The sequence below is a fragment of the Onychostoma macrolepis genome, chromosome 01 (genome assembly GCF_012432095.1).
Source record: "Onychostoma macrolepis isolate SWU-2019 chromosome 01, ASM1243209v1, whole genome shotgun sequence".
Lineage (NCBI taxonomy): Eukaryota > Metazoa > Chordata > Actinopteri > Cypriniformes > Cyprinidae > Onychostoma > Onychostoma macrolepis.
In genome coordinates, this window is record NC_081155.1 from 15,825,430 (window position 1) to 15,849,152 (window position 23,723).

General features: G+C 36.4%; 3 protein-coding genes across 8 annotated transcripts; 1 reads left to right on the top strand and 2 right to left on the bottom strand.

Annotated features, from left to right (window-relative positions):
- Positions 1 to 961: 961 nt before the first annotated feature.
- On the bottom strand, positions 962 to 16,567 carry morc3b (MORC family CW-type zinc finger 3b). 6 transcript variants are annotated; one of them, XR_009272480.1, is made up of 19 exons: positions 16,243 to 16,567; positions 15,621 to 15,693; positions 15,331 to 15,463; positions 14,271 to 14,495; positions 13,995 to 14,132; positions 12,995 to 13,109; positions 12,681 to 12,809; positions 12,476 to 12,595; positions 12,295 to 12,392; positions 12,105 to 12,212; positions 11,009 to 11,131; positions 8,809 to 8,883; positions 8,678 to 8,720; positions 8,440 to 8,515; positions 7,216 to 7,285; positions 6,587 to 7,112; positions 5,067 to 5,300; positions 4,217 to 4,318; positions 962 to 1,047 (listed from the first exon to the last, which is right to left on the bottom strand). XR_009272480.1 is itself a non-coding variant. In XM_058784760.1 (18 exons), the coding sequence occupies exons 1-18, from the start codon at positions 16,276 to 16,278 to the stop codon at positions 4,283 to 4,285; spliced, it is 2,358 nt and encodes a 785-aa protein (XP_058640743.1). In that variant the 5' UTR covers positions 16,279 to 16,567; the 3' UTR covers positions 4,126 to 4,282. The 6 variants fall into 6 exon arrangements, 2 of the variants coding, with proteins under 2 accessions (XP_058640743.1, XP_058640755.1); XR_009272487.1 differs by having other exon boundaries at positions 15,621 to 15,688; positions 16,243 to 16,364; XR_009272486.1 differs by having other exon boundaries at positions 1,031 to 1,047; positions 5,031 to 5,300.
- A 101-nt stretch (positions 16,568 to 16,668) lies between these two features.
- On the bottom strand, positions 16,669 to 19,716 carry cbr1 (carbonyl reductase 1). The gene is made up of 4 exons (XM_058784833.1): positions 19,572 to 19,716; positions 19,163 to 19,461; positions 18,098 to 18,205; positions 16,669 to 18,005 (listed from the first exon to the last, which is right to left on the bottom strand). Exons 2-4 carry the CDS (start codon positions 19,446 to 19,448, stop codon positions 17,569 to 17,571), a joined length of 831 nt encoding a protein of 276 aa, XP_058640816.1. The 5' UTR covers positions 19,449 to 19,461; positions 19,572 to 19,716; the 3' UTR covers positions 16,669 to 17,568.
- Positions 19,717 to 19,823: 107 nt separating this feature from the next.
- setd4 (SET domain containing 4) lies at positions 19,824 to 23,631 on the top strand. Its single transcript, XM_058784792.1, has 10 exons — positions 19,824 to 20,045; positions 20,131 to 20,226; positions 20,314 to 20,351; positions 20,491 to 20,579; positions 20,694 to 21,123; positions 21,701 to 21,875; positions 21,953 to 22,034; positions 22,167 to 22,247; positions 22,414 to 22,537; positions 22,631 to 23,631. The coding sequence occupies exons 1-10, from the start codon at positions 19,970 to 19,972 to the stop codon at positions 22,760 to 22,762; spliced, it is 1,323 nt and encodes a 440-aa protein (XP_058640775.1). The 5' UTR covers positions 19,824 to 19,969; the 3' UTR covers positions 22,763 to 23,631.
- Positions 23,632 to 23,723: the final 92 nt, after the last annotated feature.

Here is a 23,723-nt window from a genome sequence, read left to right on the forward strand (position 1 = left end):
TGTGGACATTTGAGGAAATGCATTAGGGTAGATCAACAACATCAATTTTAGGTCACAATTTACTCACATACTACCATTGTCAATGCAATCTTGCTTACACAGGGACTAATTTACTTCCTATCTTTTTGAAGGGCACACTTGAATGAATCATTGTTTTAAGACAGCTAAACTGTGTTAAATTATCTTGAATAAAATTAAGCTACATGCCAACTTTACTGATAGTTTTCCAGAAAAGAGATGATGACAAGAACACCGTGAAGCAGAAAACTGAAAATTGTCTGTATTCTCAACACCTCCTTATATACCACTCTCACAGGCCTAGTACAAGTTGAGATGGATTGATGTGAAGCGCGGAGTAAATTTGAGCTGGCTGATAAGCCCTAATCTTGAATAACTCCACTAATGCGACTCCGTTAAAATCCATTTTGAGACCTGGATCTGGCTCAGCTTGTGGGCCATAAATCAACATGCAATATTCAGAGGGGGTAAAGATCGAAGAGAATCGCATAACCCTCAGGATACTACTTAATACAAAACACTGAATTTGTAAGAAACGGACCATTCTAATTTTGCAGAAGAAAAAAATTGTCTGACCTCCGGTCCTGGTGTGACAGTGACGAGTCTGGCGACCAGGATTTTTCAAGGCTATTTCATATTGACCTCCACTAAAATTCTGCAGAAAACAAAAGTGAGAAGTGTACTGAATGTCAAAACATTCCAAATAATTCCAGATTGGTTCAGATAAAACACTACATGAAGGTTCCAATTAGATTCAAAGGAACTTTTTACTTCCGAGTCTTTTTTTCCCTTACTTTTAAAAATGTACAAACTTCACCATAATATTTTACTCCTTACCAGTTTGATTTTGATGGTCCAAGCAGAGATCTTGGTAGAAGAGATTGAATAACACGACATCAAATCTGGCACAGGCCTGGACCTCATGACCCCACATGACTGCGGCATCCAGAAGAAAAAGGATTTTGACAGATACCAAAGAGTGTGTACTAGATACGAGCTCAGCCTGGAGATTTCAAGCTTCAAAAATCACTGTAAAAGTAGAATAAAAGTAGACCATACAACTCAAGCCCTATAAAACCGACTCATGCTGGTTTTGTGAATTAGATCAAACGATTCACAGAAAAGCTCCACCTCAAAAAAGAATTCATTATCAAACTAGACATTATTAATTCTCCTATGAACTCTCAAGGTGAGCTATGGCAAGATTTTTAGTGAATAATGGCTTTATTTTTGGCCTATTTTGTTGTTTGGCTTCAGAATATAATGCATGAGTCATATGTACTACTTATGAGACCAACTTTTATGGTTCTTCTTTGTCATTTTGGAGCTTGACAGCCCTAGATTCTATTCTTACCTAGAAGGAAGAAAGTCATGCAGCTTAGGAACAATATGAGGGCGAGTTAATGATGACTTTTATGTGAACTACTCCTTCAAATCACAGTATTAACCAGGCCATGACACAGCCGTCCCTCTGCCCTCCAAGAGATTACATCTGACTCTTGTTATGCCCTGGCAGGGCCAGTGTAATATTTTGGTAACCTTAGGCATTTAATGAGCCTGGTTGCAATAAGACAGTCACGTAAGATTCCCAAGAGTCGTCCATTTATAACACTGACAGGTGTTGCATGAAATTCGGCCTCTCCATCAGCTAGTAGGTAAGTAGTCTGAAAAATTGACATCTGCTGGGACAGTTATGCCTGTTAGGGTGTTGTATTAAGATTCAGAAAAAAAATAAATAAAATAAAGACAGACAGACAGACAGACATACAGACATACATAAATATGTACACTACTGTTCAAAAGTTTGAGGTTGGTGAGACTTTTGCTCACCAAGGCAGCATTTGTTTGATCAAAACTACAGTAATATTGTGAAATATTATTACAATTTAAAATAACTGTTTTCTGCTGAGCCCCTAAAGGGACATTTGCAAAAAATAAAAAGACTTTCGCGTGCCCACGAGAAATGTTTCGCGTGAGAACAAGAAACTATTGCGTGCGCACGAGAAACTTTTTGAGCCCAAGCGTTACAGTTTCCAGTTGCTTCACTTCTGCCATCTTACAAAGAAGAAAACAAGAGCATGCATGCGCATGAATTACCCTAATTGAGATCTATTTTGGCCTTCAGTACAAAAACATTGTTTCTGTTCTTGCATTCGGACACAGATAAATCATCACTGAACGGCATAAGAACAGCTTTTTCCCTCAAGGTGCGTTTACACCAGACGCGAATGAAGCGTTAAGCGCGAGTGATTTACATGTTAAGTCAATGCAAAGACGCGAATAGACATTCTGCGGCGCGAATTGAGCGTTTTGGGCGTTTGACACGCTTAACGCGTGATTCGCGCGAGTTGACAAATCTGAACTTTGGCGAAAATTCGCGCCGCGTTAACCAATCAGGAGCTTGCTCTAGTAGTGACGTGATTACGACGTAGCGAGGGAGGCAGAAATCCGAAACAACAATGGAGGACAAAATCATCGTCGCTGTAAGTGGATACCCGGAGCTGTACGATACATCTTGGTACTTTTATAGAAACAGGAATAAAAAGGATTTTGCTTGGTGTGTTACTTTGTGCACAACATAGTAAATCATAATTTATAGCCTATTTGTTACATAAAAATATTATTTTTAATATTAAATCTGAGCTTTTATACTGTAGCTACCAATCGCTTCTAGACCTCAAAATGCATTTTAAATGTCAGAATCAGAAAGAGCTTTATTGTCAAGTGTGTTTACACACACAAAAACACAAGAAATTCGTCTTGGTACAGGAGCATCCAGTGGAGAAAGTACAGAGAGAGTGTAGTCATGCATATAATTTAAGGTAATAGAATGAAATATAAGGCTAATAATAAACAGAATAGACAATACATTTAAAAATAATAACATACGGTAATAAAAATATAGATAAAATAGAATTATGAATGTGTAAATGTTTTAGGAGGTTATGTACAAAATATAGAGAAAATAGAAAGAATTATGAATGTGCTATTTTACAGATGAAAAGTTTTGAGAAGTTATGTACAGATGGACAGTCCTGAGATGTTAGGCTATGTATTTTTCAGGTGGAATATAGCCTGAGGGAAAAAGCTGTTCTTATGCAATTCAGTGATGATTTATCTGTATCCGAATGCAAGAACAGAAACAATGTTCTAGTATTGAAGGCCAAAATAGATCTCAATTAGGATAATTAATGCGCATGCACGCTCTTGTTTTCTTCTTTGTAAGATGGCAGAACCGGAAACTGTAACACATGAGCTCAAAAACGTTTCTCGTTCTCACGCGAAACGTTTCTAGTGCGCACGCGAAAGTCTTCTTTTTTTTTTTTTTGCAAATGTCCCTTTAGGGGCTCCGTAGTTTTCTATTTTAATGCATTTTAAAATGTAATTTATTCCCATTATGGCAAAGCTGAATTTTCAGCATCATTACTCCAGTCTTCAATGTCACATTCAGTTTCCTTCAGAAATCATTCTGATATGCTGATTTGGTGCTCAAGAAACATTTCTTATGATTATCAGTATTGAAAACAGTAGTACTGCTTAATATTTTTGTGGAAACCCTGATTTTCAGGACTCTTCAATAAATAAAAAGTTCAAAAGAACAGTGTTTATGTGAAATGGAAATTTGTGGTTACATTATATATGTATTTACTGTAATTTCTGATTAGTTTAATGCATCCTTGAAGTATAAAAATATTCATTTCTTTTAAAAAATACAAATACAAATACAAAATACAGTTTACAATGAACAGTGCCGGTCATTCTGTATGGCACTGGCAAATCAGTACATATGGGACTGAGTGAGAAAATGTCATCAAATTATGATATAGGGGTATTCATTTATTTTTTTTAACTTATTCCCTCCCTGGCAGAAGAACTGACTGTGATGGTAAAAATAAATAGGCCTTTCAATGATTAGGTCATATCTATAGGTTTTACTTTCAGCGCAAATGGATGTAAGTCGATAGGTCACTGCTGAGTTCACAGTGTACCTTTATTATGTATTTATTGGAGGATGTCTTTAAAAGGAGATTTGATTAACAGTGAGAGTGACAGGTTAAGTGGTAGATGGGTATGTGTTGAGGTCAGAAATAAGATAGGAAGAGGAGGAAGACCGATATGTGTGTAAGGAGCAAGATATAATTAGAGGTCATAGTGGAAAAGAACTTCATTAAATCTATGATAAATGAACATCTAGTACCTGAATGTGAACAAATTAAGTCTTTATTGGAGCAGGTCAGTTCAATCAGCGGCCATCTTGGTTGTGCTATTTTCTAGGCATGCAAATACAGCTTCTATGTACCTGATTGGGGAGAGACAGAATGTCACAATGACACATTTTGTCATAACATTTGGTTTCTTTAGCTCAAATTACTCTGAAAAACTCCTTTACATTCACATTAGCTAGCCCAGCTAATGCTAGTAAAAAAACAAAACAAAACAAAAAACAAGCAAAGCCTTTTTCAAAAAGACTCTTTTGACTGAAAGGAAGACTTCCATTCCCATAGCAGTCTTACTGAGTGATTTCTCCTGCTATACTGATATAAGTCTATCTAAAATTAAAAAAAAAAAAATATATATGACAAAGTATATTAGAAACTGTAATATGTTCACCCGGTTATAACAATGAAAACCCCCTGCTGAAAAAAACAATAGAACCCTGCCCAAAACACAATAGAAAATGTAATGGTTTTAATGGTTATAATGGGAATTGTATTGGTTTTAATGGAAACCATAATGGTGTCTACTGATATGTGATGGATTCTATTGGTGGGATGTTAAATCCTATTGGAAAAATGCCCAAAACACACTATAAAAAGGAATTTTGTAATGGTTTTACTGGAAAAAGCTAATGGTTTATAATGGTATTTTAATGGAAATCACTGGAATTTCTGTGATGGTTTCTATTGGGCTTCTATTGTTTTTTTTTAGCAGGGCCATTTTACGCTAACACAAGAGATTGTAAGTGTATATACGAAAGTTTAGTCATTTCCTTCTTCAGTGAGACTCCTAACCTCAGAGAAAGCATTCTAAGTGATGTGTTCTAGAACCTGGGTGAGGATGGTATCTATGACATCACTGTTGTAGTCCACATGCTCAAGATGAAGAGAGGGAATGAAAGACACCAGCAGACGACTCAGGTTTAGACGCAGCGTCCTCAGTTTGGAGCTGTCGTCTTTCTCTTCCTTTCCTCTCTGGCTGTGTTCCCTGAGCTCTGACAGTTGACTACTCAGCTGACGGCACAGGGCAGAAAGCCTGCTCTTCTCTTCTTCTGCACTCTCCAGCTAGACACAACACAGACACAGTTTAATACTTTTTATTCAAACATGTTTAAATAGTTGCTTAATGGTCAAATGTCAACATATCCGACCCTAAACAGTGTTGCTATTAACACCTAAAACTAAAGCTACTAAAATAGTTTTTGTTAACTGACATAAAGCGGAAATAAAATATAAACATTAAATGAAAATAAAAAAATAAAAAAACTTCTTGTTGCCACGGCAACTAACTGAAACAAAATATGTTTAAATTGAAGTACTAATGGTGTGTGCACACCAAAAGAGAATATTCACATTCACGAATATTGCTCTCCTCCAATTTCTGATACAACCGGACGTGCCAAACCGGTCGCGTCAATAAGCTTTTTGCTGATCGGCATGCGAATTTCCCGCTTGAGATGAAATTTGTCAATTTGTGCAGAAAACGCAATTAAAGGTCCTTGCGTCCAAAATTTTTGTATGTTTTTTATTTTTTTTTCGTATTTGTCATAATTTCCTATCAAAATGCTTGTTACGGATGCGAAAACACAGAAATTTTTTTTTATGACGGACGGGATTGACACAACGTGAGGTCGTATTTATTTTTAACGTGCGAAAAATTCGGACGAAAATTTCGGACTCAGTGTGCAATGACCTTAAGGCGAATATCGCATGTTCGCGTTAATCGTGACGCCCAATTCGGGTCATTCGCGTCTTTGCATTAACTATGTATGTAATCGACTCCCGCAAATAATTAAATTCGCTTTTGGCGTGCACACCATAAAAATAAAATAATTCTTAAATTAAATCTACTGTAAACAGAAAATAAATTAAACCTAAAGAGTAATATTCTTTTTTAAAAAAAAATGACAAAAGCACATAATAAAATAATTTTAAAAATAAAAATAAATTAAACCTAAATACTAATATTTGAAAAATTACAAAATCGCATTATAAATTTACTAAACTTTAAACTAAAATTAAAAAATATATAATAAAAGACCATTTAAAAATTATACAATTGTATCTGTTACATTAATGCACTATGAACTAACATAAACAAACAATGGATAATTGTATTTTTCTAACATTAACAAAGGTTAATAAATGCTTTATATATACAGTATTGTTCACATATATTGTTTGTAGTTACTTCATGTTAACTAATGCATTAACTAATGTTAACAAATGAGACCTTATTGTAAAGTGTTATTATCATAACTTCTAATAATAATTGAGAGTAGAGAGTAGTGGCAAGAAACGTCTTACAAACAAATGTCCCACAGCTCAAATCGATCCCCTCTGCCTCCTACCCTGCTGATGAGCTGGTTCCTTTCGTCCTCCAGGGCGGCGCTGTGCTCTCTAAGCACCTCTATTTCCTGAAGGCACGTGTCTTTGTCCTCCGCCGTCTCGTTCATCAGCTCCATTAGCTCATCCTGCCACTGTTGCACCTCTGCCAAGTTACATTCCTCTTCCTCCTGCTCTTCTTCATCATCAACATGACCTTCATGATGCACCACCCTTTTCTTCTCATTTTTCAGGGGCAATTCAATTATCTGCTCCGCAGTTGAGCTGTATTCCCCCCCTGTCCCAGATGATGCATCTCTTTCACATGTCTCTTCTTCAGCGGCGGGCCCCTGATGCGACTCAGTTCCTTCCATCATGCTGCACACGGCTTTGCTCACGAGTGTGTCGGATTGAGTGAGAGGCTTTCTCTCCTCATTCAAAGCAGGCCAGTGAGTCTGAGAGGAGCGCTCCTGTGGTGGGGTGAGAGAGGGGACAGGAAAGGATGGCGTCACCTCCATCTGTGTTTCTATGGCAAAAAACTTCTGTTTTGCTCTAGAAATAGTGAAATAAAACATAAAAAAATCTTAATAAAGGTTATATGAAACATGTTTCTATAGAAATACATATGAACAAACACCAGTTATATTATTCCTACCTTCTTAGAGAGTTGGAGACAGCAGTCAGGTTAATGAGGGGCAATGGAGACTTCTCAGCTAAAGACAGTCCTATGAAAATAAATTAATAAAATGATCTTTCAAAATATATGGTAGTGCAACATGAAATTAATACCTAAAGGAATAGTTCACCTAAAAATGAAAATTCTCTCATCTCATTACAAAATTATGGATTAAATTATGCATTGTGTTACTCTGTGGATGTGTGTATATTTTTAAAAATTTTTGTTTTTTTGGTTCATAAAATGAAAGTCGGTGGAGTTTAATGCTGTTGACTTTTATCGTAGGGGCAAAAACAGTAGAAATATTCTTAAAAATATCTTCTTCTGTAGAGTGAAGAAAGTCAAACAGGTTTGAAATGACACTGTGGATGAGTCAATGATGACAGAATTTAGATTTTTGGGTGGACTATCCCTTTAAGGCTTGAATGAAGTGTGAGATTTTGAAAGAAGAATTTAATATACATTTAAAAGTAACATGTTACACTACCATTCAAGCATTTGGGGTCAATAAGATTATTTATTGATTTATTTATTTATTTATTGAAAGAATTTTATTTGTTAATTTTATTATTAATTTCATTTAATAAAATATACATTAAACTGGTCAAAACTGACAGTATAGACATCTATTTCAAACAATGCTGTTCTTTTGAAATTCGTCATAAAAATACTAAAAAAAAAAGTTCCGCTAAAATATTAAGCAACTGTTTAAAATACTGTTTCTTGAGCACCAAATAAGCATATTATAATGAGTTCTCCAGGATCATGTCACACTGATGTTACTTGTTTAACTGTATTTTTGATCAAATAAATGCAATCTTGGTGAGCACAAGAGACGTATTCAAAAATCATTAACAAATCTTATTGACCTCAAATTTTTATTTTTATTTTTTTTAATTAAACAAGTAAATGTGAAAAGGTACATTTACACAAGTTTCTTTTTCACATACTTAACCCAAATGCAAAAAAACCACCATCACATTCTCAAATTTTGTATTTTTCAAAATATGACCTTCAGTGTTGATTCTCCAAAATGACTGAGGAAAAAACTAGACACACACTGACTGTCATAAAAAGTTTCAGGGGTCTCTAATGAGGCACTTCATTAACACAACCAAAAGCCACATCAGAGCCTCTGAAACCACACAGTAAGGTGGGTCAAAGCTATTTTAGTATAGCTTTTATGTGGCATTGCATCTTTACCAGACATAACAGAGGTTGGTGGATGTCTGGGTGCCTGAGTGGTTGTTAACGCTGGTCGCTCTTGAGTCTGTGTGCTCTGAAAGGAGAACACAAGATTCTGCAATTGATTTTTGGTGAATGATCAGTTTACAATGGTTTAATGAATGTTAAAATATTAAATTAAGACACTTTTACAAATGTTGATTCATTAGCATTTGCTACTTAGTTCTGTAGTTGAGTAAATTGTAAATGTTCTTACATCTGGAACGTTCTCCTCAAGGAGACTCTTTGTATTTCTCCTCCTGAATAAATACAGATTGTGCTGAATATCAAAGGATCTGGTATTCTTAACGTCATGAAACAGTCAGTAAAAGTGACAGTATAACTTACTGGCGTTTAAAGGGTTTAGGGTACGACTTCTGATCTTCCTCCTCATCCTCTAGTTCTTCCTCAACCGAGCAGCTCCTGTGTGGAGCTCAGAGTAAGGTGACAATAAAACTAACAATACAAATGTTGAGAAAGCCATGTAGCATTTGGACCAATCAGACACACAATTTTTCATTAGATTCAACAAATCAATTAGTCGTTAGATTAACAAATAGATACAGACCCCTCACCCAATATACATACTGGGTGCCAGTATGTCTGTGAATGACTCCAGGCCCCCGGTTACCATGACAACCAGAACGTTTCAGCCAGACCTGGGGCCAGTTGCATAAACTTAGCCTCTATATTAAGACAATGTCTTAAGAACAAGTTTGACCAACTAGCAGTTAACCAAGGGTTAATCAGTCTTATATTTTGGATTCAGCTTAGACTAATCTACGTTTTAATGTAACTGAATTTAAAAAATTTTGACCAGTCTTAAAGAACAAAATTAGATGACTAACTTTTAAGAGTAGTCTAAATCTTTTATGCAACCGGCCCCAGATCAACTTTACGACCTAAAAGTATGTAGAGAGAATCTTCCTCCCTACTCAATCCTCTCTAAAACCGACACATACTGCTATAGGAAATGACTTCTTTCATTAATTCATAGACAAATTTTTCTATGACTTTCCTATCATGCATATTCCCATGTCTTTGTGTACGATTTCTACCTCCTTGTATATGGTTTTGTGTATTGTATACTGTTTTATGCATGCTTATGATAGATCACCTCACTTACACCATGTCTGGTCTCTATCAATTTGTCTCCAGATGATCTAATTGAGAGTGTATATTATATGTTGATACCTATGCAACATATTAGTGTTCTAAGAATCTTTAATAGTTTAATAGTGTATATCAACTTCCAATCCAGTTCATATGCAAATTACCATGCTCTCAGACAAAGGGTCATAAAACCCCCAGTATTTCCAAACTCCCACTTTGGAAATTCAGCCTTTCTCATTGGTCAAGCCCATCCTGAAAGGCGTGACTCTTCTCAGACCTTAAAGGGCTCACGCACAGTTCTGCCTCTCTCTTCTGCTAAATCTCCTGATTGCTGCCCATGTGGAGAGCCTGAGCCGGTGAGGGCATGCCCGGTGGGCTCCAACATATACTGTCTGCGAATCTTTTAGATTCTGAGAAGATGAGGATGTAAGCTAGAACTCTTCTGGACCCTTAAGTTTTTGTGCCAGGCCTTGCGGCTTTGTCTTTCCATTCAACCGAAGATCCTCGGATCTCAGCTGATGTTTCTTAGCTCTTTTTCACTTTCTACCTGGGAAGAAACTCCCAATTACCACCGAGCCAGAATAACATCTTTTGGAGTTCATCACCCTTCAAACCCGGAAGAACTCCACCAAACCTTCTAACCATCAGAACTTTCATCTGCATCCGGACACTCGTTCAACGACCAAGGCAATGCAAGTATCGTACATTTAACTAAACGAAACAGAGGTTTAGTATAAGCTATAGATCTCGTTATAAATGGTTTTACCCAAGCGGTTAACTGACTCTGTCCATAACTGCATTCTCTGGTTTCTCTAATGGCTTCATTCATCCACTTTAGCTCCCACTTTGTATGTACGCGTGAGTGTATGTTTATTCGTTCGTTTTGTTTAGATTCGTTATGTGTGTTAGCGTTTAGTTAATAAAAGTTGTGTGCACAATTACAAGAGTTTCTGGTTCTGCCTTGCAAATTAATGTCCCTTTACGATTTTGACCCTCGCTACATGCTCTAATGCATTAATAGGAAAGTATTTTCTGTGGCCACGGAAATATCCTTTCTTAGAGTTGATATGAACTTACACTGAATGTTCGCTGGACGAACAGATCAGTTGATGGCAATTTAATTCTGCTACAGTTATTACTGTCAGCCGATATAAATAATTGTAATTAATCATAATTAATTTTAATTATTAATATACATTTGCCTTTTGAGCTGATTTGCTACAGCTAGCAAGGAGGTAGGCATAACAAAACAAAACAAAACTTCAAATTGTATGGGGCTCAACTGAAAATACTGAATCCAATGACCTAGAAGCAATGACAGTTATTCTTTCCATCTGTTGAACGCAAATATTTGGCTTCTCAGATATCCCAGACCCACTCAAACCCCTCCTCTTCACTCATGATATCATGGCATAACTATTTCGTTTGCCGTCACCTGAACTGTGGGTCATAGTTCATGCTGCAGAACCATTTTTCCGGCAGCTCAGTGATGGCATCTGGAAGCCTCCTCCACTTCAGGCAGCTGTCACACTGAACCCACACTTGATCTGGAACTTTCCTTTCGGAAGAAGACACAGGTAAGATTATGAAATATTAAAGGGATAGTTCAGCTAAAAGTGAAAATTCTGGGGGAAAAAAACAATTCCTCACCCTCATATTTTTCCAAAACCTAGACTTTTTTCATCCAAGGAACACAAAAGGAGAAACTTTGAAAAATGTGGTTTACAATGGATGCTGACAGGAGCATTCAAGCTTCAGAAAGCACACAAAACACCAAATTATAGATTGAGTCAAGCCAATCAGCGAAGAAGCTTATTGACGCGACCGGCTTGGCACGTCTGGTTGTATCAGCAAATGGAGGAGAGCAATATTTGTGAATGTGAATATTCTCTTTTGGTGTGCACACACCATTAGTACTTCAACTTAAACATATTTTGTTTCAGTTAGTTGCCATGGCAACAAGAAGTTGAGTCCTATATTCTTTGCGCATTACATCTAATTGCATTACATAGTTACTTTTTATGGAAAGTAATGTATTATGTTACTTTTGCTTTACTTTTTGTCACCTGGGCTGGGCTTGCTTATTTGTTTTTTAATAACAAAAAACCCCAAAGTTATATTTTTGAAACTGTAAAGCCCCTTACACACCAAAAGTGAAATGAATAAGCCTCAGGCTGAAGTAAGTGCCTCTGCATGTCACTCCCAATTTCTGTCAACATGGAAACAGTCAGTAAATAAATGGGAAAACAAAGTAACATTCGTTACTTATTTGAAAAAGTGACTTAGATATTTTCTTGTAAATTTAAATGTAATATATTACTTTACTAATTACTTTTAAAAGAAATCTGATTACGTAACTCGTGTTATTTGTAATGTGTTACCCCCAACACTGTTGGGGATTGGAACAACATAAGGGTGAATAAATAATTTGATAGATTATAGATTTTTATTTTTGAGTGAACTATTCCAAATGTCCTTTAAAGCCTGTGATTTTTTTTGGTTACTGACAGGTTATTGACGGCGATACTCACAACACATCCTCTATTGCTACTGTGCACTTTGGGTCCTCTTTCTTTCGTTTGTAGCGGATTTCGTTCCAATACTCCTCCAGCTTTATGCTGAGGTTGTGCATGATCTTCCTGTACAAAATAGTGCCTTTCCATCAAAGTAACCCAAGGGCATCATTTGGGGTAAATACCAGTAGAGTGATAAACAGCGCACCTGTATTTATCGGTGTCATCAAAGTCTTGTTTGTTGTGAGTGGGCTGAAGGAAATTGCACTCTATAACACCAATAACGCCCACACCTTTTCTTTCGGCCTGTTATAAATGCAAACCAAGGCTTTTAGTACTGAATTTATGGGTAAAGGAAGTAGAAGAAACATGCAATCATTTCTGGTTACCTTACATTGGCAGCTCACTTTCACATATGGTTTTATTAGCCTGTTCTTATGGTACATCATAATCCCATAATGCTCTTTGCTTTTGGTGTTGTATCCGAAAGTGATGCGTACACGCTTGTTCTGAGCCCCGAGTTAAGAAATGCTGAGACGGTAATGATGTTATATGTGTATGCACTCCAAAAAACAATATATTTTGTAAGGATACAAGGAACGAGGGTCTGTAGTTGTCCTGCGCAATATGAGCCAGACTTTTGGATATCAGCTGACTCTTCACTCTTTGCCCTCGAATAATGATTTGCATGCGAGGCTTCAGGTATAAGATGCTACAGTATGCCTACAATTACAAAAACATAAAGAATCAATATTCCTCCTAACCCACCACCAAACAGTCTTGTTTTTCATCCCCTCCCCTCCAGTTGACATATTTGCCTCTGTTAATAAAAACATAGACACGATAATGTAGATTTCTACTAATGATTGCATATCATACATATATTTCCATGCCACATTCTTGCTCACCCGTAAGGAGTATTCACTTTCTGGGGTCATGTTGCTCTTGTCACTGGTGTTCACCCTGATCAGAATGTCATACTTATCTGTGTCAAAGTCAAATTCAGTCTCGCCATTTGTGGTCCTGAAAAACACACAATTTACACACTACTGTTCAAAAGTTTGGGGTCAGTAAGATTTTTTTAATGTTTTTGATAGAAGTCCGTTTCCACCATGGAGAAAACTAAATTTTTACCTCATAATTCTGACTTTTTTTCAGGCAGCTCTGAGTTTACATCTGGCAATTATTTTGTTTTAAAAATAAAAAAGGTAATTGTAACTTTATATCTCATAATTCTGACTTTTTCCCTCACCGTTGTGAGTCTATATCTCACAATTAAGATTTTCTTCTCAGAATTGTCTGTCTATTGAAGTGTATATCTATGTAGTTATAAACTCGCAATTGTGAGTTAATATGTTGCAATTCTGACTTTTTTTCTTGCAAAAAACAAAGTATGTATTGTGATATAAACTCAGAATTGCATTTAAATGTTCATAATTGTGACAAAAAGTCGCAATTACTTTCTTTTTTATTCTGAGGCAAAAAAAAGGCCTTTCATAGCTCAATTAGGCTGCATTTATTGGATTAAAAAATACAGTAATATTGAAATATATAATGTAATTTACACCTGTGATGGTGAAGCTGAATTTTCAGCATCATTACTCCATGTCTTCAGTGTCACATGATCCTTTAGAAATCATTCTGATAAGCTGATTTGTCACTCAAGACACATTTCTTATTTTTATTCATTTTGAAAACAGTTGTGCTGCTTAATATTTTAGTTTTGTGAGGCATCTCTGAAAGTTTCCAAGCAATTATTTTAAATAGAAATATTCTGTTACACTTTTGGTCAATATAATTCTTTCTGAATAGAAAAAAATATTTTAACATCAAAGTTTTTCACCATAGTGTGCATCAGATCAGCCATCGGTTGATCTATTTACTCTGCGTGTATCCAGCGGAGCTTACGTGCGAAGGTTCCAGATTATGATACGAGTTCCTGTGGGTCCGGCTGCGCTGATGGCGCGAAGCTCTGCAAACAGCTCTTTCTCTGAATTGAAGAGCGAGTGTGTGAGGATCGCTCTCAGACTGGCTCCATCCTCTACACTGGTGAGGTCAAAGGTCAAGAATTCAGTTTATGTCAAAGCTTAAGAAATACATCAATATACAAAAATACTAATTTAAACAGTCAACGATCTTTTCACAAGCTTTAATAAAACTGAAAAGAAAGCTGTAGAAGATTACTGGTTATGTCCATCGCGTCTAAACGTGATCATGGGCACCAAGACTCGCTGTGCTCCGATGGCCTCAAGGTAAGACTGGGACAGGAGTCCCACACTCATGGCGTCTCTGGTCTTCGTGAAAACAATGGCATCTTTTCCCAGACGCATGGACCCTGATTTAAACCCATTGCCGTACACACCAACTGGAATGTGAAATTTCGCTGCTTTCTTCTCACTGAAACCAAAGCTTAAAAACATCAGGAAAATTTGTTAACATGCATTACATATACTAGCATTTAAAAGATTATATTGATCAAAAGTGACAGTAAAGACTAGTAAAATTATACAAAATATTTCTATTTCAAAATAAATACTGTATTAAACTTTCTTTTTATCAAAAAATGCTGAAAATAATGTATCACGGTTTTCACAAAAATATTAAGCAGCACAACTGTTTTCAATAATAATTATAATTTTTTCTTGAGCAGCAAATCAGCATATTAGAATGATTTCTGAAGGATCATGTGACAATTAAGACTTGAGTAATGAATGCTGAAAATTCAGCTTTGACATGAAAGAAATAAATTATATTTCATAATATATTAATATGGAAAACAATTATTTTTAACTGTAATAATATTTTGATCACATAAATGCAGCCTTAGAGAACACAAGAGATTTCTTTCAAAAACTTTTGAACTGTACATCTACAGCAGTATATCACACATCTGATCATACTTTCATTAAGAGATTACCTAACCTGGTCGAAAGTTTACACTAATAAGCAGCTGCATTCATTCACAGCATGATAAGTATAGTGATTACAAGAAGCCAATTAGGTGTCCTTAATTATTCTGGCAGTGGGCCCCAGCACTCCAGTGTTGGTTTAATGTTATAGGCTTTTAGTGCTAATGACATAAGACCACTGTGAATCCCTTGAATTAACTGAATAAGAGTTCTTAATTCTCTCGCAATTATAGCAACCAGTAATTACAAGTCCATTTCACACACGTTTTACTTGCTCTACTTAAAATGAATAATAAATTAGCTTAAGTGAATGGACAGGCTGTAGTGCTTTGTACCTGAGCATCTTATGTAGTCTGGCTCTGGTCAAACCCTCCCCGTTATCCATAAACGAGAGGCAGTCGAGTCCTCTGATGCGTGTCCAGTCTATCCAGATCTGTCTGGCATGAACATCTGGGTCATAAGCATTATCTGCAACACAATTCACAGTTCACAAAATAAAGAATATTTCATCTGACTGAAACATCTGAGGAACTGTTTCGAAATATGCCAACAGCATAATGAGAAACCCAAAATTTCAACATGTTTTATCAGATAAGTTGACATAAGAGAGGGTTAGAGAACTCACCGATCAGCTCAGCTATAGCACTAAATGGCCAAGTGTGACTCGTGGAATTAGCATGAAGAAATTTTGGACTGATCTGCATAAAGAAAATAGCATGCTGATTGGAAAAATGCTAAAAGAAATTCATTTACAATTAACATGTCATTGCACGCATTTTGCTAATCACTTAACATGAATTTTGCGATTACTACACTGATTTTTCAAAGTTGTAAATAAGTATAAAGATTACTGTACATTTGACTTTCTACTTCATCATTTCATGTTTATTTCAATGTGTTACTTGCCATTTCTTTGTAATTATTTGTGAAGTTTACAAGCAATTTTGGAGTCTAAATTATTTGACTACACCAAATTTTTTTCAGTGTTACTATTTATATATATTTTTAAATTATGGATTTTGTCCATAATTTGATTTTGAGGTAAAATATTATAATGATTTAAAAAACAACAACAAAATATATCAAATTGCAATTTAAAAAATGCAAAAACAAAAAATAACTAAAACATAAAAAAATACAAGCTCAAAACTATTGCATTCTTTCACCTATTTGAATCTAAAAAATAACCGAAGAACATAGGAGAACATAATAAACTACAACAAAACTGATAAATGCATGTTACTTACTGTGCTCAGAGGAATGCCACGTTTTCCATTTGCCATTTTTGCTGAAAGATCTGTTAGATATTGAAGAAAGCTGCAGAGAAGGGTTTGTTAACTTACTGACGTCCTTTAACTGTCTGTGTCCAGATATAGCACACACCCTGCTCTCACACTCCAGCTATGCACCCGCTGAGACTTCTAAAGAAGTTCCTCACATATTGTTGTGAGCAATAAACGCTGGCACAAATGTGTAACCTGACACATGTTCTTTATTTTCTTCTTGGAAGTGCGGCTATTATTTAAGCAAGTACTTTAAATATCAGTGTATATGCTGTACTTCAGAGATGGCGAGGATGATGGATATTCAGTGGCCTCTTCCAAATCAGTGCTTTCTTCCAATCTGCAGACATATTCATCAAATGCTTTTCAAGAAGAAGCAATACAACTAGGTGAGAAAAATCATGGAATTTTATTTTTGTAATTCACAGTTTTCTTTTCCAGATTAATTACATTTTTATCAGTATTATTTATAGGTACAACACTCATCAGTTTGAACCTAACAAGTTACAATCCACTTACTAAAATTAATTATTAATTTAGGATTAATTGATGTGGTTAATTATTGTATTTGTGCATTTTGCATCTCCAAATAATTAACACATACACAAGCATGAGTTCTAAACTATAGGTCTCGATTTTAAAGGTATAGTTCACCGAATTATGAAAATTTGCTAAAGATGTACTCACCCTCAGGCCATCCAAAATGTAGATGAGTTTGTTTCTTCATCAAAACAAATTTGGAGAAATTTATCATTACATCACTTGCTCACCAAAGGATCCTCTATAGTAAATGGGTGCCGTCAGAATGAGAGTCCAAACAGCTGATAAAAACATCACAATAATTCACAAGTAATGCACATGACTCCACTCCATCAATTAACATCTTGAAAAGCTACATGTTTGTAACAAACATAAAGCAGTTGGACTCTCATCATGACGGCACCCATTCACTGCAGAGGATTTATTGGCGAGTAAGTGATGCAATGCTAAAGTACATTTTCTGCAATTTTCCACTTTTTTGGTGAACTATAAGACCACATAATTTTTGGTTGTTAACTGATATTAAGTTTGTCTATTCACCAAAACTTTGATCAAATTTTAAAGCTTTCTGTGTAATATTTACAAAAATAAAGTACACAATGCCCAGTGTAACTTTTTGGATTACCTGAAGTCTTCTGTCAAGGGCTCAGTCTGAATTCAGCCCAAAACTTTCTAGAAATAGCCTGTCTAAATCTTGATGGGTCACTCCAGCTTTGCAACACAAACATACATGATTACTCTTTCTAGCTCTCACCATGGCTGCACTTTCTTCTCTGAAACAAACTGCCCATGGGGCTCTTTTGCCCCAGGAGACAGCAATGCCAAGTACACTGGAGTGACGGCGCCCTCATCTGGTGATTTGGTTGCATTTGGTCCAGCCATGTCAGTCCTGACCCATCCTGGACAGCAGGCATTGCATAGGATATCATCTCCAGGCCTCTCTTTTGTCAGATTTCGAGCCAGGATTCTAGTCAGGGTTGTGAGGCCAGTTTTGGAGACCCCATATGCAGTGCTAGGCCAACCTCGCTCTGCGTGAACCCCTTCCTGAGCGTCACGGACGAATCGCTCCATCAGCCCATCTAGCTCTTCCTCTGTAATGTCATCGCTACGGAAACGGGCCTGGAGTTCTGGACTGCAGCGGCTTAAAGCCACCGAGCCCATTACGCTGGAGACATTCACCATCCGACCTAGAAAGAGATGAGAGTGTTTGAGGGAAGAATAGAGAAGACAAAAATCACCAGACAAGCAGGTTCTGCAAGGTATAACCGACATGACTTACCTCCTGGTTTGATAATAGGCAGGAACACATTGCACATATCTCTAGTAGCAAAGAAATTAGTCTTCAATGTCACCTCTGCTTGGATGCCAAAGGGGGTCGTGTCTGCCACTGCCATGAAGAAATCAAACATTGTTTTCATTACACTTAACACAGTAGATGAATTTATAATAGCATTTTAACACTTCTCATTGTTTTTGTCATTTTAGAAAGAAAAATTTACTTTTGTATTTGTTTATTTATCTTAACTTTATCGGAATGGTACAAAACTTTCTGATTTTGTGGGACTTGCTATATGAACACAAAAAGCATGGATGTGACTAGAAAATGCCACCATTTGAAATTAATGGAAAATGCAAAAACATACTAAATATAGAGCCATTTTTAGGGGTACAATATAAAAATCAGCTAAAATCAAGGTTTTTTTTTTTGATAATGTTTAAATATTTATATACAAATGCAAGCCTAATAAAATGAAGAAATTACATATGAAAATATTCTTATAAGCAACTAGGCAATACACATATGTGACCCTGGACCACAAAACCAAGTCAGAAGTAGCACGGGTATATTTGTAGCAACAGCCAACAATATGGGTCAACATGGTCAACATGGGTCAAAATTATCGATTTTTCTTTTATGCCAAAAATCATTAGGATATTAAGCAAAGTTAATGTTCCATGAAGATATTTTGTAAATTTCCTACCATAAATATATCAAAACTTAATTTTTGATTAGTAATATGAATTGCTAAGAACTTCATTTGGACAACTTTAAAGGCGATCTTCTCAATATTTTGATTTTTTTTGCACCCTCAGATTCCAGATTTTCAAATAGTTGAGTTGAGTGCAGAATTTAGTGAATATTGTCTAGTAACATGAAATACAAAATACAAATATACTATATTCTGCTTCAATAATACGTATTATTTATTATTTTGTACTTTTTCCTTTATTTTGTTAGAAAACAAATGTATGTTTTTTTCTCTATCTATTTTGACGGTCGAGGATCTCAAGTGTGGCCCCTAAATGATGAAGACCAGTGTTAATTCCAGAATAAATGATTTACTCTTGAAGGCGATGCCAGCGTTGTTGACCAGCACGTCGAGGCCGCCGTACTTCTCTGTGAAGAAGTCCCGCGCGGAGCGGACGCTGTCGGGGTCGGTGATGTCCAGCCGGTGAAAGAGCGGTGCCAGCCCCTCCTTCCTCAGACTGTCCACAGCTGCGGTTCCTCGACCGACATCCCGAGCTGTCAGGTACACGTCTCCGGCGAAATCCTTGCACATTGCCCGCACGATTGCGAACCCGATGCCTTTATTTCCACCAGTGACAAGAGCTACTTTACTGCTGCTCATTGCTGCGATGTGTCTGCAGTGGACAAGAAACTGAAAATAAGGCCATATTCTGTGACACAAACAGCGGCCTAATTAATAAAATCACGAAATTAAATGCATGCATGATTAAAAGAAAACTCGTACCTGTTCTACTCCGCGGTGATCAATTCAATCACTTTTGTTTATGGCAGTTTTTGGTGTGCGTCGCTACTTACTGCGCATGCGCGAAGGAACACGCTTACATAAAGCATTGTCGTTCGATGTCTATGTCATGTGCATTAAGTTGTGCTTGCTGATGTAGCAACAGTTATGAGCTGTAAATCTTTTTTTGTTGATTTGTTTGTTTTTTAACGTAAATATTTATTTAATTTTCTATACGTACTGCGATTGGTTCGAAGACAGTGACGTAACGACGCCTGAAGCACGTGATCCGGCCGTGTTTTTGACCATGTGGATGTGTGTTTGGTTTTTAACTGCGGTTTAGAATGACATTACACACCCGATATAAGCTTTAGGTAGCGCCGTTATATGGAAACTTTAAGATGAATAAACCTGGCTGCCGTGCTGGGAGAAGAGCGAGGAAAAAAAGACGGAAAAAGCACGAGGACGCATACAAAGGTATTCAGTATATGCTGCTGACACATTGTAACTTTGTGGTATATGAAGCTTAAATGAATGTTTTATTTGTATTTTGCTACTGTAGTGTCTCTGTCTCACGAAGCTCAGTTTGTTCTTTTGAGGAGATGGCTAAAAGAAAAAGGCTTCACCTCACAGTCTCTCATCCCTGTCAGCTTCCATGGTAAGAAGATAGTTTCAATGGTAGAGAGCTTGTATAATACATTTTCACACGTAGTAATGTAACCAACTCTTATGTTTTCCCCCTTAGATACTGGAAGAGGGCTTATGACAACTCAAGCTATCAAGGTAATTATTTGTATGTGTGTGTGTGTGTGTGTGTGTGTGTGTGTGTATGTATGTATGTGTGTATGTATGTATGCATGCATGTGTACATGGGTCCAAAATCTGAAACCACATTGAAAATGTTTATTTTTTACCTTTTCAGGCCAAAGACAGTGTGATTTCCTTGCCTGAGAAATGCTTACTGACCACCGAGACAGTTCTCAAGAGTTACATGGGTGACTATATAAAAAGGTATTTGGATATATATATAATATACACACACACATACATACATGCACACATACATGACCATGAGGGATCAATAAAGTGAATTTGGTTTTGGTTTCTCTCTCTTTCTACTTTTAGATGGCATCCTCCTGTATCTCCTCTTCTGGCTCTTTGTTCTTTCCTGATTGCTGAGAGACATCATGGAGATGCATCGAAGTGGAGTCCCTACATTAATATCCTCCCAAAGACCTACACATGCCCTGTGTACTTCTCTGATGATATCATTGACCTTTTGCCAAGGAGTCTCCAAAAGAAAGCCTCAGAGCAGAAAGAACAGTTTCAGGAACTCTACTGTTGTTCTTTGATGTTTTTCCGCTCCTTCCAGCCACTCTTCACCCAGCCCACAGAGTTGTTGTTTACCCAGGATGCACTGCGGTGGGCTTGGTGTAGCGTTAATACACGTACGGTGTACATGGAGCATGATCAGAGTAACTATCTCTCCAGGGAGAAGGATATCTATGCGCTTGCACCGTACCTGGACCTGTTGAACCACTGTCCTAATGTACAAGTAAGAGCACCTAACAGAAATACACTACTGTTCAAAAGTTTAAGGTCTGTAAAAAATGTTTGATTTTTGAAGTCTCTTATGCTCACCAAGGCTGCATTTATTTGTTAAAAAATACAGTAAAATTAGTGATATTGTGAAATATTATTACAATTTAAAATGATTAATTTCTATTTGAGTATAATTTAAAAGTTAATTTATTCCTGTGATGCAAAGCTGAATTTTCAGCATCATTACTCTAGTCTTCAGTGTCACATGATACTTCAGAAATTATCCCAATATGCTGATTTTTATTATCAGTATTTGAAACAGTTGTGATGTTAATATTTTTTGGTTAAATCATGATACATTCTTGGATGAATATAAAGTTTAAAAGAACAGTATTTATTCAAAATAAAAATCTTTTTTAACATTAAAAATGTCTTTACTGTCACTTTTGATCAATTTAATGCTGAATAAAAGTATTATTTTCTTTCCAAAAAAAAAAAAAAACAGCCTTTTGAGCGGTAGTGTACTTTCATACAAAACAATAAAATTGCATAGTTATAAGTAAAGACAATAAACTTTATTTGTCATGCAGGTTGAAGCTGGCTTCAACAAACAAACTCGCTGTTACGAAGTTAAAAGTGTTCAAGGCAGTAAGAAGTTCCAGCAAGCGTTCATCAATTACGGCCCTCATGATAATCACAGACTACTTCTGGAATATGGCTTTGTTGCCTCTGGTAACCCCCACAGTGTAGTATATGTTGATTTAGGTAAGGATATTAAATATTCTACATGCAAATATTAAATACTATAGAACTGCATTGATCGCTGTTTGTTGTTATTGTAGGAACTCTAAAATTATGTCTAGATGAAAAAGACAAACAGCTGACACAAAAGCTGCTCTACCTAAGGGACAATGATTTTTTAAGGTAAGTAATATGAAATATTGCACGCTATTGTTCTTAATTTTATGTGTAATGTTGCCGTTCATGAGAGGTCATTTTAAACCGACTTAAATTCACAACAAAAATCAAGTTCCATATGCTTTCACTCTTCAACAGAAACTTAACGTTTGGGATGGATGGCCCTTCCTGGCGACTGATGACTGCACTGAGACTGCTGTCCTTGAAACCTGAGCAATAGTGAGAAGTTAACATCCTAAACACGTTATTTGCATGCATGGAATTTGGCTGCATGATAATGCAAAATGCATGTCATTGTTATTGCTTCTACTTGCATATAGTTTATTTCATACCATCTATTTGAATACATTCAAAACTGATTTTAATGCTGTTGTCTGTACTGTAGTTGTAGTTGGAAGAGTGTCCTCTTGGGGGCAGCAGTGAGCCGGGATAGAGAAGAGTGGTGCATTCACTCTGCCCTAAAGCTTTGTAATAACCTCACCGATGACAATGTCAAGGCACTAGAGAGGGTGAGTCTAATTAAATCTATTCATTCTTAATGCTGCCTGTGTCTAATTAAAGATACGAAACCACTTACAGTCTGAGTCTTTTCATTTGTACAGCTATCACAGCTCAAACAGGGTGCGAACCTGTCTCGCCTTGAACAACTGTGTGTGGTGGAGAGCCTGAGACAAGAGGAGCAAAGGATTCTGGAACACACACGAGTGGTTCTTCAAAACCTCTGGGGACAATAGTCACTGTGGTAACAGTAGGGCATCCGGAACACTGAGGAACGAGAAGCCTCATGCTGTCACTGCCAAGATTTAAACACAAGCCAAGAGCCAGCAGATATGGTTCAGTTTTGTGTTACAGCTCTTAACCGAATCACCTCCAAAACTGCAGGGAGTCCAAAATACTTCACTCAGAACCGAACATTCTGTCATTTAATCGCCCTTATGACTTTTTCTTCTGTGGAACACAAAAGGAGACATTTTGAAGAATGTTCATACTGCTCTTTTCTATCAGTGTTGTTATTAGAAATCAGAAATGTTGCAATGGCCAAGTTCTACAATTACTAAAAATGAAAATGTCAAAAGCACATCAATTAATAAAGCTAAAATAAAAATGAAAACTAAAAATATAAAATCTAAATGAATGTTCATTGTCCCCTATTCACTTTCACTGCATGGAAATGATCAGTGTGAACATCTCCTTTTGTGTTCCTTGAAATAACACAGATTTGGAACGACTTGCGGGTGAATAAATGATGACAGAATTACCTTTTTAAGGTGAAATGTCCCTATATAATACTCCACAGTGTGGGATTTCTAAGCTTTAATCATTGTTTTTCTCCTAGATTGAGAGTTTGGGACATATTATGTACAGGAAGCTGATGGGACATTTAGGACAATAAGATCTTAAACACAAATCTTCTATTGAAAGCAAATGAGCTACATTACTGATAATCAACTGCATACATCTGAACAATTATGGCGAATTCTAGGTCAGCATTATCCAGTCCTTTTCTATTCAAATCTGCCCATATTAATAGGCAAAAGAAATGGGATCAGATGGTGCTGTTAATAATCCATTGGGAATGCTTGACGAGGGAAAATCACATATACAGTATGTCATAACTAGGCCAAAGTTCCGAAGAAAAATGTTTTTATGTAAATAACTTCAAAAGTGTATATATACACACTTTTTTGGAAAATG